Source organism: Diplotaxodon limnothrissa, linkage group LG12, assembly GCF_057381915.1.
Source record: "Diplotaxodon limnothrissa isolate DT_005_m linkage group LG12, D_limnothrissa_male_GT1.1, whole genome shotgun sequence".
NCBI classification, from domain to species: Eukaryota; Metazoa; Chordata; class Actinopteri; order Cichliformes; family Cichlidae; genus Diplotaxodon; species Diplotaxodon limnothrissa.
This window is the reverse complement of record NC_140607.1, coordinates 36,322,666-36,341,757: the sequence shown is the minus strand read 5'-3', so window position 1 is coordinate 36,341,757 and position 19,092 is coordinate 36,322,666. Positions and strand designations below refer to the sequence as shown.

At 42.1% G+C, this 19,092-nt stretch overlaps 1 protein-coding gene across 1 annotated transcript in view; it reads left to right on the top strand.

Annotated features, from left to right (window-relative positions):
• antxr2a (ANTXR cell adhesion molecule 2a) overlaps positions 1 to 13,407 on the top strand; it is an 82,968-nt gene extending 69,561 nt beyond the window's left edge. Inside the window, exon 17 of the mRNA XM_085367556.1 lies at positions 10,908 to 13,407. Within this exon, the coding sequence (XP_085223682.1) occupies positions 10,908 to 10,946 (39 nt within the window). The 3' untranslated portion in view covers positions 10,947 to 13,407. The remainder of the gene's footprint in view (positions 1 to 10,907) is intronic.
• Positions 13,408 to 19,092: the final 5,685 nt, after the last annotated feature.

Here is a 19,092-nt window from a genome sequence, read left to right as displayed (position 1 = left end):
GCGGAGCCTTTCTGTGTGCATGTTCTCTTCTTTTTTCCGGGGACTCCAGCTTCCTCCCACAGTCCAAAGGCATGCAGTTAGTGGGGTTAGGTTAATTGGTAGCACTAAATTGCCCATATATGTGAATGTGAACCTGTTCAGGGTGGTACCTGCCTCATGCCCTATGGTAGCTGGGATAGGCTCCGGCACCCCCACGACCCTCATAAGGACAAGAGAAGAGAATGAATGGAACAGATATCACAGCAGACGTGGTGCAGTCTACAGTCTCCTTGGGACTAAAGTTAACATATCGAGGGATGTGCAGTTTCTGCACTTTTGGTTTGCAATAGGTTATTTTCTGGTGTGAATTAGACTCCTTGGACTTTGTGCTAACATTTAATCCTTTCTACTGATTCCTTGTTGAAAATGTATTTCAGGAAGTGTTTTCTATGCAAAACCTTGGTACAAACAAATATTGATCCATTAAAGTAAATTGCAGCATATGCAGGACTTCTAGCCTCAGCTAATTTTCAGACTTGACATGGTTAGGTTTTTAAAACGCAGTATTGTTGGACAGAGATGTGGAACCAGCAGTAAACAAAGTATAAGGCGGAAACAATGACTTTGATATTTTATTGATGTGTGTCTCAAATTTTCGCTGAGGGTCCCATATATGACCGGTTCATCAAGAATTTGTACACCACTTTTGATATTTGGATGTATTCAGAGTTTAACACCCAGCATCAGTGTTGGATCTTTTACTGAAAGGAAGCAAATTCCAGCGGCCAGCTTAGTCCAGAGAACGGATGTTGTTACAGGAGCACACGATCCAGTCTGTGCTTTATCTGTCTGCATACTTTTGACCATGCAGGTGCACGTTTTTGGTAGTGACACAGAAGCTTAATGAGTATCGAAGTGCGTGTAGTATTGTGGCTCACTGCACTATAGTGTTTGCATATACGCACAGCTCCTAAGGCCATTAAGTAAGAACGGAAACTCTTTCCTGTTTTGGAACTTTCCTCCTGAAAGTCGTACTTTTTTGCCAGCTTCTTCCGAGCTATCTGCTGAACTTCACAGCAGTACTGAAGGGAGTTACTGTTTTTTCCTCCAATGTACCTTATGTGCTTGTGTAATCTTTATTCATCTCTTTACAATCAGTAGAAATGCCCGAGTTGTCAGCGAGCATCATGTATTTGGCCGAGTCTCAGGTGGCTCTGATTTCCCAGCAGGCCAGATGGCAGTGCTGTGTGGGCAGTGTATATGTGTGTGTCTGTCTTTGAGCATGTGTGTGTGTGGACGAGGGGCTGTGAGAAGAGGGCCAGCAGCCTCATGAAGGGAGGATTGCTCACACTCTGGCTCTGTCCTCTGTCCCCGTGCAGCTGTGCTTCTCCGTCCAACTTGAACTTTTAATTTGTTCAATATGTGGCAGAGGACACCGAGTAAAACAGAACACATGTCTGGTGGCTGAGGCTCGACAGGCAGGGACTCGAAGGGGAGGATGACACCGCGCGGAGTTGTTTTTTAACATGTCGAAGTCTGCTGCTTCCGGGAGATCGTGGATTTCATAAGGGAATAGTTCACACCTTTTTTTTAATCAAGCGTTTGCTTTCTTGTACTTGGGTTTGAACCAACGCTGCACAAATACACAAGGTGGCTGCGTGTTCTTAAAAGTCTCAAACATTTACTAATAAAAAACTTAAAAAGTATTAAATCGATTTGAGTTCACGTCACGTGGATATGTGTTCAAGTTTGTAGGAACGTCACCGTGTGAATTTCCAGCACACGGTGGTGTTAGTTAAAGTTTATATGGACTCTTCTGGTCTTTTTGTCTAATGGTAACAGTGGGATGCTTAATTCACGTAGCTTAAACATCTTAAAAATACAAAAATCTCATCCTGCAGGTCTCTGAGGCAAATTATATTTGCTCCTGCTTTAGACGCACTGATACAGTCTGATTCTGCATTATTGCCAGTTAATTTTTCCTGGTTTTTTTTATAACAAATAAATTGAAATTGTTATAAAACACAACAGATTAAATTGCACCTTTATTTCTCTTCAGATCGCTGCTGTCAGTGTGATTTAAAAAGTGGATGTTTACATTTTTTGTTGGGCTCACAGAAGTCTTAAATAAGGTTTAAGAAAAGAGCTTAAATTAAGTTAAATCAAGTTAATCCATAATGTAACTCAGGAAACAACAACATGGTCACATGGTATCGGATTTGTCTGTTTTTGGTGTTTTGTTTATGAAAACTCAGCAGATTACTAAAACTAAGCAGCTTATAGCTTAGTTCAGAAACCCTAAAGAATTGATTCCTTGATTTTTTTGAACATGGAAGGAAACTTTGCATTCATCTTTCATAAAATTTCTGTCCCTGAAGAACCTTCGTATTTATTAGTTAACAGGATACCCGGTGAATCCTCATCCGTTGGATGGTAGCATATATCCATCCCTGTACAGCATCTACTTAAAGTCAAAGTGTGAAGTGTAGCAGTCTCACGAAAGAATAAAAAATCACTGGTGTCTAATCCTTACTTCATATTATCTCATTCAAAACATATTGATATAAAGAGGAGCCGTGAATCAATCAGGAAAGTTATCAGTGTTTGTTATCGATATCTCTGACCCAGAGAGGGAACACGGACTCGGGACTAGATTGGTCATGACAGGAATATTAAAATAGTCATTGAATTAGTCTTAAAATGCTTATTTATCCTTGATCTCATCAGCACAGGATAGTGTGTAATGCACTGCAATGCAAAGGCAGTAAGGCCCTTAAATACAAGGGAGGAGGGGCAGGCAGTTCAAATGTGGTGCACTGATATTAGTTTCCTGCACAAACAGAACAAACATGAAAAATATGAAATGAAGTCCTGAGCAAACTCTGCCTGCTAAAGCTAAAATGTCCTAAGTCTCTCACCAATATGTAATTTAATTTGAGAGAATGATCTTCACACAATAGTGAAATAGTTCAGAGAGGATATCAAGTAATATTTTGGCTTTTACACTGAACCTCTGGGGACTCCTGTGGTTTCTGGAGGAAGGATGTTGAGGCCTCAGTGTGACGGACTAGACGTACTTGTTCATCCCAGAGACGTGCGGTTGATTTGTGGTGTGGTATCTGCTGAGGTGAGGAAAACAGCCTCCTGTGTTTGTTGCCATCTGAAAGTGATGTGATGGAGGTGACTAGGGATGGGTATCGAAAACCGGTTCTTGTTGAGAACCGGTTCCCACTGTTTCAATTCCTTGGAATCGTTTGCCACTTTTAAAAACGATTCCCTTATCGATTCCAGTCGCCCCGAATGACGTCATCACGTTGAGTAGCGTCTTTTACCCAGTAGGAAACACGGCGCCTGAGCGGCACAAACGCTCAAAAGATTGGTTACACTTTATGAGAAAGGATGACAACAGGGCAACGTGCAATACTTGCAAAGTAGAGATTTCATCAAAGGGAGGAAACACTACGAATATGCAAAAGCATTTGCTCAAAAAACACGCGATTGCTTTCAACGAATGTCGTGTTTTTGATCCGCTCCGGACTAGCGAAGCTCAACCCAGCAGCAGCGATAGCGTTTCCACGTCCTCTCCCGTTAATACTGCAGGTAACTAATCAATTAGCATTGAATATTATGTTAGCGCGATTTACCTTATTACAAAACCTGCTATTACTGTGCGTTGCATTTAGATAACCATGATGAGAGAGACAGAGTCTGGCTGGCTCAGATGCTGGCAGTTCTCGCTGCAGTCTACCGGTAGCGTCTCCTTTCAGGCCAGGATAGACGAATGTCACCGAGCAGTGACTCAGTTTGTGGTCGAAGGCTTGCACCCATTTGCCACAGCAGATGCCCCCGATTTCACTTTGGTAAGTGAATGTGTTTAATTGTAGGCAGGACATTACTGGATATTCTTGTGTAATTGCTACAGAATAATTTATGTTAAACTTTGTTATTGCTACAGAAGAATATTTATTTTATTATTTTACATTTTTTTTTCTGGGGACCCTGTGACACCCCATTGAAGAGCCGTAGGCTGTGGCTCTCTTAAGATCTCACTGTTGGGTTTGTAAGGCCATGTTACTCCTAAATTTCTATCTTGTTCAAAGAGAAGATATAAAACACAGTTCTAAGCTAATCGACTTTAGTGTTCTCCTTTTAAAGAAAAAAAAAGAATCGATAAGAGAATCGATAAGGAATCGAATCGTTAAACAGAATCGAAAATGGAATCGGAATCGTTAAAATCTTATCAATACCCATCCCTAGAGGTGACTGTGTCAAAGTAACATGTACGCGAAGTGTAGTTTTATTTTTCATCTCTCTGAGGCAGCGGCACGACTGTTGGACAGTCTCCTCACTTTTATTTTGATGGTTTAGTTCCTGATGACCACCTGTGGTACTTAACAAACACACTGTTAAATTCGCTGTCGTTGCTGTATTCAGACCCATGTAGACGTCTCTGATCTCTCGTCTCTCGGTCGGACAGACTTTAACTCCATCATCTTGAGCTGCAGAGCAGTAAAGAAACTTTTATCACCAGCTCCGGTCCAAGATGGTGGAGGTGGTGTCCGAAAACCGGATCAGGAAGTTACCGATCTGAGGAAGCTGATTGTTGCTTTGTTATTTATTGTTACAAAGGATTTATGATATTCTCTAAAAATGTATTTAAAGATTTTGGGTGGACATGCTACTGCTTCATATACAGCGAACATGTTTCATTGGGACAAGTCTCTTATTTAGTGGTTTAAATTTTGCAGACGATCGATGGATACAATATTTCATAAGTGTCAGAAGCATTTGTCGCAGTCGTGTTGGACGTGTGATCTTTCTCATTGTTAGGGTCACTACTCTGACATATGATGTGTGCATCATGAAAAACCGCGGCCTGACCTCGTGCCACACGTGGTCACTGTAAGAGAAATGCAACATGCATAACTGTACGCGAGTACTTTGCAGTATGAATTTGCTGCTCAGCTTACCGTATTTTCACGACCATAAGACTCACCGTACTAAAAGGCGCAGTCTCAGTTATGTGTGCCATTACTGTATTTAACACACACATAAGGCGCACCTGATTATAGGGCGCATACAAGTATGCGTGTTTAAAAATAAAGCGGGAGCAAAACTGAGTTAGGTACTCACATTTTTATTACCGGTAATTGTCATCAATCAAACCCATCGAAGTCCTCATCCTCTGTGTCTGAATTGAACAGCTGTGCTAAATCTCCATCAAACATGCCAGGTTCACTGTCTTCACCGTCAGAGTCACTTTCCGTGCCGTGCGGCTCCTCGGAAATGATGCCGGCTTTTGCGAAAGCTCGAACAACAGTGCCAGCAGACATGTTAGCCCAAGCATCTACAATCCATTGGCAAATTGTGGCGTAACTCGCCCGGCGCTGCCTTCCACTCTTAGTGAAACTGTGGTCTCCATCGGTCATCCATCGCTCCCACGCCGCTCGCAGCCTTACTTTGAACGGGCGGTTCACACCGATGTCCAGCGGTTGGAGTTCCTTTGTCAGGCCTCCCGGAATGACAGCAAGCTCACAGTTCATTTGTTTCACTAGTTTTTTCACATCGGCTGTGAGATGGGCACGCATAGAGTCACAGATCAACAGCGATGGTGATGCGTGGAAAAAACCACCTGGTCTCCTTACATACACCTCCCTCAGCCACTCTTTCATCATTTCCTCATCCATCCAGCCCTTTTCATTTGCCTTAATGATGATTTCTGCTGGAAACTTCTCTTTAGGCAAAGTCTTTCTCTTAAAAATCACCATAGGCGGCAGTTTCTGTCCATTAGCATGGCAGCCAAGCACAACAGTGAAAGAAGACTTTTCATACCCCGTTGTGCGTATCACTACCGTGCTGGTCCCCTTCTTCTCCACAGTGTGACTCACCGGGATGTCAAAAGTGAGCGGGACCTCGTCCATGTTAGTGATGTGGCTGGGCTGGATGTTTTTGTCGGCGATGTGTTTGCTGCAGTAGGAGCGGAAGATGGCCAGCTTTTCATTACCGGTATAATCCGCTGGAAGTTGCTGCGCTACCGTAGTCCTGGTCCGGATGGAAAAATGGCACAGTTTCATAAAACGAAAGCACCAAGACGGACCTCCTCGGAAATGTTCAATTTTCATTTCTTCTGCTAGCGAAACTGCTTTTAGTCGAATGGTGACCGTCGAAACGCTTCTCCCGCTCGTTCTTTGCTCGATGATCCACCGCTCGAGTCTTTCCTCCAACTCGGGCCACCTCGCCTTATGTCCGCGGAAACTCAGCTGCGTCTTCTTGACCTGCCGGAGCTTGTTTTCCAGCTTCCTCCACTTGCGAACCATCGATTCGTTAATCTTAAATTCTCTCACGGCTGCTCGATTTCCATGTTCCTCCACGTAGCTGATGGCCTTCAGTTTAAACTGTGCTTCATAAGCGTGTCTCTTTGCCATTTTCAGGGTTGTTAAAACAACGATGTTCCACATAATGCACATACCTGTTCTTTTATACAGGTATGTGCGATTGTCCGGTATATACGATCAACGCCCACACTTCACCCTTTAACGTTCTCATGGTGTTCTCTACTACGTCCTCCTTACAACACACAGGGGCACTGCACTATAGGGCGCGCCGCACTTTTTAAAGAAAATCTAAGGCTTTTATGTGCGCCTTATAGTTGCAAAAATACGGTATTAACATTTTGTCTCAACCAGAGACGAGTGTTGGAATAATGAGTGATGAGTGTTGCTGTTGGATTAAGTAAGCCCTAGATTAACTAAGCTACTGTATACGCTGCAAAGCCCTAATGTGGAAAAAAAGTCTCTGTTCTGGTAATAAAATCTTTCAAAGCCTGTAGCTTATCACTGCAAAATAAGCATCTTGCAACTGGATTACAACTCTCATGCTTGCAAGTGTTTTCACACTACAGTCCAGATGGGAGATTCGTTCTGTAACCTAAATGGATTCTTCTTTTCGTGCATCTCCTTTTTTTTGGTTTCTGATATTGTAAATGTGACAAACTATACAATCAATTAATACACCAAGCCAATACAAACATTTGGAAAGCAGCTAAATCTCCATCAGCTGTGTTTATTTCCAGCAATCTCCCAAAAACGCCGATGGAAAAACATTTCAAACTTGTTCTGACAAACCCAAGTTTTTCTTTAGCTCATAAATCATTGATGGTTTACAAGTTATTTGCTTAATTAGTGCAAGAAAGTCTGGAATGCATGCTCAGGTTTGTGTTATTCCAGCCAACAGGGGGACCCAGAAAGTTGTCACGGTGTAAGTCCACCCTTGTTGCGCGTGTCCCAAAACCCTGCACATTCAGGAAAGTATTCAGCAGTGAACGGAAAATAATATTTTCCGCTTCTTTAGTGAAATGAAAGCCGGGTCCGCAGCTGTGCCGGCTTACTAAAAGCATTTCATGCACAAACATTTCAAACGCTTCAGACTCCAGGTTCATCTGTGTTCATGTCAACAGCAGACACAGTTCACTCTAAATAAGTTCGCGAGGACCCGAGTGATTGTGTGCAGATATTGCTTTTAAATAGAAAGTTGACTCTGGAAACAGTTGCAGTGCACACACACACACACACACACACAAGTTATGAAAGCCGGTTTGCTAAAGCCAAAGCTTTCTGAGGTCATGTGACATTTCTTGAAGAGTTTACACAACCTCAAGTCATCCCCTCTCCAAGTTGATGTCAGTAGTCAATGCATATACACATGCAAACATACAGTATACAAATGCAGTAAATGAAAACACTGAAATAATAAAAAAAGTAGACAGGGACACCTTAAATATTGCAGTTTCATATTACTGAAAGGCACCGAGATGTAAAACAGGAGTGCTGTGAAGTTTAAACCTCACGCAGACATGTGGCAGCCAATCTGTGGTTCGAATTTGTTGTGAAAATGCACGACTCGAGCACAAAAAGAAGGAAAAGTACTGCTCCTTAAATTCCCTGTTAGTTCACTGAAGCTTTGCTGGTTATGATTTGCAGGCTCGTTTAATAGCAAGAAAAAAAAATCTCGCAGAGTTTAGTCGCCACTAACAGTTTGCAGAGTCTCACAACCTCGTGCAGCAGAGATCTCCAAAGAGTTGTGGGGGACTCGAGCTGCTCAGGGTGTGAACGCTGCGAGAGATGAGAGTCAAAATCACACATGCAAACACGCGCACACCAATTCACTTCTGGAGCTGTGCCTCAAGTAACGAGCCGACAGTCCAAGTGACAAACATGTTGTCTGAGGACTGGACGAACGTGGACCTCTGCGGCTCCTCTCCGCACGCCGCGAAGGCCTCCTAACACGGCTGCGGCGTAGGTGGCGACGGCCCCGATCAGATTATTATTCCTTCCACTTTGGAAGTTTTTGTTCTCGTGCTGAGAGTCTCGCAGAACAAAACTGTGAGTAAATGGTGCGTAAATCCTGTGATTTTTATGGTGTTTTACCTCTACGGTACGTTAAAAATTATCACAACCTTAAAGCGTTTATTTTGTTTATTTAATATATTTATTAATTTATTGCAAGCTGTTTCCATTAGTTTCAATTGAAAGCCAGCGGGGGGTGTCTGTAATGAACCTTATTAATCTCAGTCTTCATTTGGATTTGATGACCCTCTCTGACCCACTCCCCCCTCCTCTCGTCTCTCCACCTCCCCGTCTGACTAATCCGACCGTCCATCCGCGGTCACGCTGCCGTCCGTCTGATGAGCCTTCACCGACGCTCCGTGCTGACATATTCAGACTATTGTTCTGCCGCTGCGGGTGGCACAGGTGGGCCTCCGTCTCTCCAACATGGCCCAGTTACAATGCAGCGCTCCCTGCCAAGTCAGGCCCCGTTCATCCGGGAACAGGGGAACTGGAATGGGTTTGACCGTATTGTGCTGCACCTGCTTCGCCCTCGCACCATATCCCCCTGCTTCGCCTGCCATTCTGCCACTGCAGAGAACGCTTCTTCCCTCGCAAGCCCCCGCAACGTAAAACCCGTAAAATCCACTGAACTTAGCCGCTCTGATGGCCGCGGCCAAAACAGCATCTGATGTGCCTTATTTGTTGACTGTGTGAGATTAGTTGCAGAGGGTACACGTCGAGGGGCTTATCATGCAGAGATGGAGCAAAGCCCCCACCCCTCCACCAAACACCCACCAGCCTTGCCAAATAATGAGAAATGGAAGAATCTCCAGCTTGTCTAAAGCCCTTGTCACAGTCGGTCCGTGCACACTTCTGCTCCCGAGCCAGACTGTAGAGCAGATACTGTAAGAGCTCCGGGACCAGAGGAGCTGGCTGCTGAGCTCCACATTCAGCAGGCAGCTCGGGAGCCAAAGTCCTGGTCATTTTTGTCCGCCGTGCCTCAATAGGAAGCATCCACCTGGACGGCGTTAGGCCTGCATGTGAAAGAATGTGCTTTTGTTTCCACAGAAGGAGAAAGAAGCAGCTGTAGCGCTCGAACATGTGCACGTGTCACCGTGTCGGTACAAATGCAGCGCAGGAAATGAATCGGGGCCTTTCAGATGAAATCTTCAAAGCGTTTCAGCTGCCTCTGTGTTGAAAAGCAGAAATAAAATGTTCATCTACTCTTTGCTGCTGTGAGTCAGTGAGCTGCTCTTCCTGCAGAGCAATGCAGCCGTGCAGAAATCCTGATTTTATGAACCCTGCCAGCCGCAGTACCTGTTCATGAGTTTTGCAGGACTTGCATAAAAAGCAGGCTGGTTTTTTTTCTTCTTCTTTAAGCTCATAAATCCCATAAAGGTTTGATTTAGGGATTAATTTCCAGAAAAAATCAAATGTATAGAACTCAATCGATCATGTTAACGATGGGATTACAGGAACTTTCCACACAGGCAGCCCAGGAGCGCCCTCGACCTCAGAAAGTTAAGGGTCCAAACTGTACTCTTCTTATTCTTGAATGTGTGAATTGACCATTCGCCAAACCTAAACGCCAAAAACTCCATGCAGAAGATCAGGAGATGTTTACATGCTGGATTTTCCTGTTTACTCTCCTCTTGTGCAGTTGGTCTGTGGCCTGTGACCTCTTGGCCTGTGTTTGAACCAGATCTCTCGCCTCCCAGAGGGCGCCAGCTTTGCGTAATAAAGAATCAGTGAAATTACAGAACAACCCAGTAAAACAATGAGTGAAAGACAAATTCCACAGCTAGCATCAGTGAATGAAGTGTAGCTGAGCACCTGGATGATGCTGGAGTCAGGCTAAAGGAAACACACAGAGAGAGAGAGAGAGAGGAGGCTCACGCAGGCAGAGATGTGAGGATGGAGGCTGACGGGCTGCTGGGGATTCGCTGTGCGAGAGCTCCCTCTTGGTGCCAGTCAGCCTACTGTTAGTGAGCAGGGCGCTGCTGCACAGAGAGGCTCAGGCAAAGCTACAAACACACAAGATAAAACAAAGCACAGGGACGACTGAGATCTCTTTTATTTTGAGCTTACTTTATTTTTAAAGCACTGCTGCAGGGTCACCAGTTGATTCTTCGTTTGATTGAAGCTGAGACAAAGATTTCAGCTCGGTGTAGATTTTGTTTCATTTGATTTATTCTGAATATCCATCCCGGTGTGTTTACACGCGCTCTGTGTGTGTTTATGAAAATCTTCTTCAGTTTGGTTTTTTGTTTTGTTTTTTTTGTGCGTGGGGAAGGGGATTGTTTTGTGAGACCTATATCAGTATTTTGTAATATAATCGCAATATTGATTGATTTGTTTTGCTGTCTGAATTATACTTTTCTTTTTACCAATTTAAAGAATATATAATATGTATAGAAATATCTCCCACAGGAATACATGTTTTCAAATTCTGCAAATTCAAAATCAAATGCAAATCATTTTATTTAATATTAAGACATTTTAAAAAAAATGTGTAATTTGCTTGAAAAACTGCAGTAAAATGCAAAGTGGACGTTTATTACTAAAGTTTTAATCCTCTCGGTGTGTGTGTGTCATTTTCAGGGCCGGTGTGTTAATTTCAGCCGTGTGCAGCACGCGTAAAACAGAAGAAGAAGAACTACTGTGTGAAAACCAGCATGTGCTGATTGCTGTGGACAAGAGAAGAATTTCAGGTTGTTCTCAAAGACGTGTAGCCCTGCAGCTAAAACCACTATCTGTTCGCTCTGCTTCACTTTGTGCACAAAGTTTCCCCCTCTGGTTCTTTTTCCTCTCTGCAGTTTTAAAAATCACACAAGGGGAGAACGATAGTGCTCTAATTTTCATTTATTAAGTTATTTACTAGATTTTCCTCAAACCAAATCTTTTTATTTAATAAAAAAGGCCAAAGCAGGAATGCAGCGTGCCCCAGAACTTAGCACTCAGACACGGTTAGCTTTTCATGCGCACCAAAGGCTTAACATATTCTGACCATATTGCAGCTTCTGTGAAAAACCTCATTTCGTGGACACAGACAGAAGCTATCTTTAAAAAAAAAAAGAAAAAAACATGGAGGAAGGGGCTGTTTGCCTTTGGCGTGGAAGTCGGAATAATCCCAGCGGGCCTCGCAAGTGCAGAAGTCCACTGCCTTTTGGCAATGTCTCATCACGACTCCTCTCCAACTTCGGCTGTGCTGGATGCCTGGCGGCTGCCCTTTGACTGGCTTATCTTGTCATTTTAACACTGAGAAGTGCACACGCATGACAAATTGTAGACAGGATGCCCCAAGGTATTGGAAGCCAGCAAGACTTTGCCCCTTTAGTTTTTTGTTTTTTTTAAATACACCTTCCTTTCATTATGCACTCGGGACAAGGAAATTAATAGAGCGTTATTCGACCGCAGGACAGCCTCCTGACCGGGGTGATCTCCAGCTAGGTTTGAGGGATTGATGCCTTTAAGACCTTGACATGGCGCTTGGTGTTTTTTGCCCCTGTTTTCAGTTCAGTCTGCTCCCTGCTCAGTAAGGCGTAGCACATCACAAACCATAAACAGGCCTATCAGTTAAGAGTTTTAAGATATAGATGCGGCTGCCTCGACACTGCCCGACTCTCCGTCTCAATTCTCCGAGGGCTCCCGAGCTGCGTCGCAACTCGCTAGTTCGCTCAGCAGCGGAATATCAAAGTTTAATTAAAATAATTAAAGGCAACAGCAAGCAGCAGCCTGTGAAGACCTGGCTGTCTGTTTTTTATGCCTTTTGACATTGAATGACCTATTACTGCGTTATTCACAGGAAAAAGAGGACACGGCGCCACGGTGACGGTGCACCGCGTCCAAAACGTAAACCCAAAGCAGCGGATGCGATGGACGGATAAGTATTGTTCATTTCCAGAAATTATTTCGTCCCCCTCCCCTTCCTCTGCCCCAACCCAAAAAGGAAGGGATATGTACTTAAATATATTGTGGATTTCTCAAGCGCGCTGTCACGACGCCAATCCCAAATGATGTTAGTGTGAGCGGAAACACTGTGGGGGAGGAAAGGGGGCAGCAGCTGAAGAAAAAGGCTCGAATGATCCAGTCACTTTGGATACCGTACTTCAGACGCAAAATGGATATTCGAGTCGAAACCTGACAAAGCGTGCCGGCTTTGACGGGAAGCGGTATAGACAATGACCAGTGGCTGGGTCAGTGGGATGTCTCTGTGCAAGCAGGGAAGCTTATCAAATGACACTAAAAATAAGTTCAACAACCATCAAGTTTGAGGGGGAACGGGCGAGCGTCTCGCATTCGGTGGGCACGAGGGTGCGTGAGACGGGCGGCGAGCAGCACGCCGGACTAATTATTCCTTTGTTTCCTCTCCGTCCCGATCGGAGGGACATAAATAATTCCGAATCGAATCCTCGGGGTATTTATGTTCGACTTAAACGCTTTTAGCCTCTTGCATAATTTTGCAGGCTGACATTTAATAGGCTCATCAGCTCTGGACTTGCAGGGGACGGAGAAATTTTAGCACTTAGATCTTGTCTTCTTTATGTAGCGACCGAGAGCACGGGAATATTATTAACCCAAACTAATGAGATATTTACATAGCAGTCACAACACAACTCATCCTGCTTACAGCATGTCACAAGTCACCGCTGCGTCCCCTCCCCACACCACATACGCCGTTGTTGTACATTTAGAGGTAACAAATCAAATTTGCTTGTACCTCTCTGTAAATTAATGATTTTTTTTAATAAATGCAAGTATTTTTGTACTTTTTTTAAAACATCTTTACAACAACTTTAAACTTCACATTTTGATTTTTGTCCACTTTTAACAAATTCCGGCTTCGGTTCGATATGCATGCACAACTTTCTGTATCGGCTCATTTCATGTGCAGAATTGTAAATTATCATTTTAATATCTTCAAGTCTTTTTTTTTATATTCACGTAGAACTTTAAAGACCAAGTTCGACTCGCATTCGTGTGAGCCGCTGCATCTTCTTTTGTTTTTAAAGCTTTTCTGAGTTTTACACTGTTTTTATTTTTAATCTGATTTTTTTCTGTCACTGTTGTACACTCTGCAGTCTGTTGTATCAAATATACATTCAACAAAAAAGTGAACAGTGTTTTTGTGTGTGTGTGTGTTTTTTCTTCCTCTTTCTCTCTTTTTAACACATGCGTGCTGGTAGGGGTGGTCATGCTAAAGGCTATCTTTAATTGGGCCCTTACAGATTTATAGGGCCCGACAGGGAACATGATTATACAGAGTGTGTGTGGACAGAGTGGACAGTGTGCAGCCTCTCCCCCTGTGAAGTCAGTCACCGGAGGCACACACACACACACACACACACAAAATCCCTTCAAGGTCTTCAACGCCCCAAAAATGAGGTCTTCCATTTAGTAAAAAATATGCGCTCGTACACCTTCTGCTTTATCCACATTTGCATGCTGTGACAAGATGCCAGCTGAGGTGTGTGTATGTGTGTGTACGGGTCAGTTTGTGTGTGTGTGTGTGTAGGCTGTATATACAATAACCCCAACGCCATGTTGAGGAAGGATTTGTTGTGTCATGAAAACACTTTTTTTCTTAGTTTAGATGCTTCACTCATGAGTGTTGTTCAGCAAAATCTGATTTTGAATGTCCTTTCTGGTATTTTAAACATCGAGAAATAATCTTGTGCAGTCCACGAGTCAGTTTTGAAGTATAGTAAAGATGTTACTTATTCATAAAACTGAAATTGTCTTCAGATACCAGAATTTTCTTAGTAAAAACCCTTTTTTTAAAAATGAATCAACTTTTTTTAACGTTACAAATAGTCAAACCAAAATACTCTCAGCTGTTCACATGAGGTTGTAAAGTCATAACAACTGTGTTTGTGTGTTGTTGTTGGTTTGTGTTTTGTTTCTTTCTAGAAAATCATAAAAAAACAAGTCAAATTTCATGAAACTTGATGTAGAGACGGAGGATGAACGAATCTATTCAAACGGCACAAACGGGGCGCAGTTTATTTAAACCTGCATGTCTGCACATCGAGCTTTTACTTTAATCTATCAAAAGTAAAAGTCAGCAGAATGTTGTTAAAGTACTGAACAGACCCGCACGCTGTTTACTGAATTTATAAATGTAGCAGTGATCATCATCTCACAGTCGAACGAGATCTTTAAAGAGTCTCGATTTCTTTTTCCTCTGAAACAAAAACACAGGATTAAGACTAATTAACACTGATTTAATTTAATTGTAATTATTTATTATATCCTTATAGAGCGATTTTTTGTCTTCTGCCTATGAGATCAGATTAACTTTGTTGATCCCACACAAAGGAATTAAAGTAAAAGCAGTTTCAGTGTTCAGAAAAAATAAGTAGATGGAAGATGATGCCACTGGGGAATTAATGTTTTCTGAATAACTGACTAATCAATCGTTAAAATTAAAAGTATTCAAAACGTCCCCAGTTATATAATCACAACACACACAAATGCATTGACATATTGACAGCAATATAATAGGAGTCACAGTCTGATCATTTCCTTTCAAGTAACTGAAATCTGACAATTTTTACAAAGACACTGAAGAAAAACTCACTTATGGCCTTTAATTGTTGATTAGTCAAAAAGATTTTCTTTTAAAGAAAAAAACCTCTACATGCAGCATAATTCAATAATGAACTAAATCATGAGAAGACTCTCGCCCCTTCACTTAGCTTTTAGAAAACAGAGACATTAGAAATCATCTTTTTCCTAAAAATGAAATCGCACAACTCTACAAACAGCTTTAGTGAAATATCAGCTCGTCTGCTCTGTTTACCGTTGTGCTTAGGACGGCAGCTACACGCGGGGTTGTTTTAAACAGAGCAGGCTGCAGGAAGCACTTGGTGATAATCTGACTTTAGTATTCAGCCCATAAAAGTTGACATTTCTAGACTGAAGTCTGGTGTATGACGACTTCCTCCACAGGGTGGGTTTATGTAGAAGCTGGCCTCTGATTTTAAACTGCAAACATCAGATATTTATATAAAACACATTGAAATAAAGGAATGAATTAAAAGATAATAACTACAGAAGTAGAAACTGGCAGGCATGACTAATCTAACTGCAGGTAAAGATGTGGTGATGATCAAAATTACATTTTTGCATTTTAATTGTTTTTTTTTTAATACTAGCAAATTAATTTGTAGGATATTACAAAACACGTGTTCTACCTCAGCCTCGCTCTAACTGGATGAACACTGCTGCTGTTTCAAACACGATGCAGTTTCATTTTGTTAATTTATAAAGTTTTTTTTCCTTCTTCCTGCATTTTGCATGATGAATTTCCTCCTTTATTCTTTTTTTTCTCGGTTTGTGTTCATCAGTAATGAACGCTGTGCAAGATCACATAAAAATGTGAGTCCGAGTTTCTAGCAAACACCAGCTGAATGTCTTCACACAGAAGGGGTAAAAAAAAATCACAAGGCTGTGTAGCCATTGATCTGTCTTAAATACAAACAATAAAACACATAAATGAAAAGAAGAAGAAGAAAAAACAAAATGCAACTGCAGCGATGCAGAGTTTGTCTTCCAAAAACACTCTTCACACATTTTTCACTCATCTGCTTTATTGCCTTTACTTCACTGGAGCCGCTTTATATACCATGCTGTCATTCAAGCTTATACATCATGTGCTATGTAAATGGACTCGGTGCATATGAACACACTGCTATACTAGAACAAACAAAATAGTTTGGAGATGAAAAGACATCTGAGAGGAGAATAAAGCAGCCGATTTACCCAAAAGATGTCGTGTGTTTAAAGAAGCTTAGATGCTGCACATATTCTTCATTTTAGCAGGAAAGAAATTCACAAATGCGTTACAAAACAGAAACATGAAGCGCCGTAGAGGAGAAGTGAATTTTGGTGGTAATTTTCTGACTGAACGCTGGAGAAATTCACGTCCTTCCACTGTAGCGGCGTCTGCCTGCAATTCACTATTGTATTTCAGATGGAAACTAACGTCGTGCTTGGAATAAAAGTGGCACATGAGGACAGCGGCATCCGAAGGTCTTTGCATTCTTCTATTTTTATATTAGCGCTTGCAGCCAAGAAAACAGCAAGCAAACTCCTAAATCCATCCTGATCTGTGCCACAAGGTTCTGTTTTCACAATTTGATGGAGGGGGCTTAGCTGCCATAAAATTTCAACCTCCACTTCCCCTGATAAAGTTTCTCTGGCAGGCAGCGAATGGACTTAAGCAGCTGTTGCCCCCCGAAAGCCCGTCTGGCTTCCCAGGTTATCCAGATTTGCACAGTTGTCTCTGAAATTCGGGTAACTGTGGGATCAAATGCTGCAGCGCTGCACAGCCGCTAACCTTTCAAAGCCCGAGCCCAGACCCTGTCAGATCCAGAGGGCCGTCCATCCGCCCTAAGAACAGCTTGTTAGAGTTGACAACTGATTTTATGCATTGTATTTCCGAGAGCATTACAACTAAATCCCCTTCTCAGGCGATATGGAGGGCTGCTGTTCACTGACGGCTATGGAAAATGCAGGTGGGAGGATTAAGAGAGCTTGACGGTTTGGGATTTCAGAGCTTTATCTTGATGCTCTTTCCTGTGAGCTTGCTGTGAATTTTTAAGCCCAATATACTATACATGCTGATAAAGATTTAGGACTCCTGTAAGATGATTAGAGTGTTGGTAATGGTGTACATTTATTTCAAGAGAACAGCAAAGTAGTGGAAAGCCACATATATGTAATGCAAGTCATAAAGCTTTAATGTGACGGAAGAGAAGAAAATACGTTGTGTGATTTTCCAGTGGCTTTAAGTGAATGTGGAAAACTGAGATGGAAGGTGCAACTACAGTGACTCAGTTCTGCTCTTAAATGATGTTATCCATCGAGACAAAAGCTCCAGGGCTGACAAACAAAGTGCCAAAAACATCATTTCACGTAGGTACCCGTGATAAAATGCTTTCTGATTGTGCGTTTGACTTTTGTTTTGTTTAGTTTTTAATAAATAAGCCATTTGAACATTAGAAAGGCCTAAATCTGTGCATTACTACATAAATAGTCACTTTCAGCTACAGGTGGGTGCCATTTGCTTTACCTACCCTAGTTTCAGTTACATCTTGTTTGTGTTTGATGCATTTTGGAATATTTCAATGCAACTATTTGTCATATATGGCTTCCCATGCACTAATAGCACATTCCTCAGTCCTGCAGGTATTAGATCTCACCCTGGGTCTACACACCTAAATCACATGATTAGTTCATTACTAGGCCTCTGGAGAACTTCAAGACATGTTTTGGAGGTCATTTAGCCATTTGAATCAGCTGTGTTGGATCAAGGACCCTGCAGGACACCGGGCCGTGAGACCTGGAGTTGCCCACCCCTGGTATAGAAAGTGCTTCTCACCCCCATCTGGTCAAGGTGAATGGCTGCCCCTCCATGAGCCTGGTTCTGCTGGAGATTTCTTCCTGTTAAAAGGGAGGTTTTTGTTCCCACTGTCGCCAAATGCTTGCTCATACAGGGTCATCTGATTTCTCTGTATTGTTCTATACCTTAGAATATAAAACATATCGGCACTGTATACATTGAACTAAATTGCAGAAATGTTTGGGGGGCACTTGGCAGAAGTCTGATTCAACAGAAGTCTACAGGAAAACAACGCTTCTGCTCCCTTCATGTCTGGGGTCTTATCGGATATAACATCATGTTAAGTTTACATTAGAGTCAGAAAGGACAATTAAACAGGAAATGTGATTGACAATTACGCCATGAGCCTGCAGTCTTACTGTTTTTGTACAGTCGACCCTACCCTCGGTCATTTAATTACAAAACTCCAAAATGGTGAGGGCATTTATTTCATATACAGTCAATTATTAGCTGTAAACCAGCCGATTGTTCCCAGGCGGACAAAATACATCCAAAAATGAGCTCTGGTGGCACGTTGGTTTTCAGTCAGGTCCCTCACGTAGCTTCACAAAAGATAAGGCTATCACAGTGGCTATGTCCATCTTTATTAAACATTCAGTGTCCTTTGGAAGTTCCTTGCTAATGCTAACAAGCTAAGTCAGCAAGTTAGCCAAGTTAGCTAACAGCATTTTTATTTAAATAGCCTGAGGCTCCAAAACGGACAAAATGTTAAAATAAAATCAGGTTTAAAAACAGGACTCCGTACACCAGTGGGTAATATCAAGTTGGTTTTGTCTATTTTTCTTATTTAAGTTCTATATGAGTTCTATAACTGAATTTCCCGGAGGAACCCACCCGAGGGATTAATAAAGTTCTAATCTAATCAGTCTATAGTCTGTGGTTTCAGAGTGTTTTGCATCATTTTGCATCATGTGTGAAAAAATGGTTTAAAAAATACCATCTTGTATTTGACATAACATTTCAGTTGCCAAAATAGTTTAACACACATGCAGCCCTGTTAATGTTTAACTGTCTAATCAAAACAGGACTTAATGCATATCAACCCTTAAAGTATACTAGTACAAAAAACAAGTTCTAACTGTTAAATTCATTTAAATTAACATATGTACCATCTTTAAACAAAGATTAGTCGAGTAGAGGTCTACGAACTCTAAGTTCTTGTAAAGTGGTTCATGTTTATACATTAAAAGGCCATTTTAATTTAGTGTAGATACAGGAAATTTCTTTATAAAAGTCTTGAAGTAACAAACATTTTAATGCCATTTGCCATTTCATTGGCTACAGTTAAGAAAACCTTTCCATTTACCACTCAGGTGAAGTGACATGATAAGCAGGAGTTCCTGTGGAGTCTGCGTGTGCTTAGAGTGTGTGTTTAAAGTA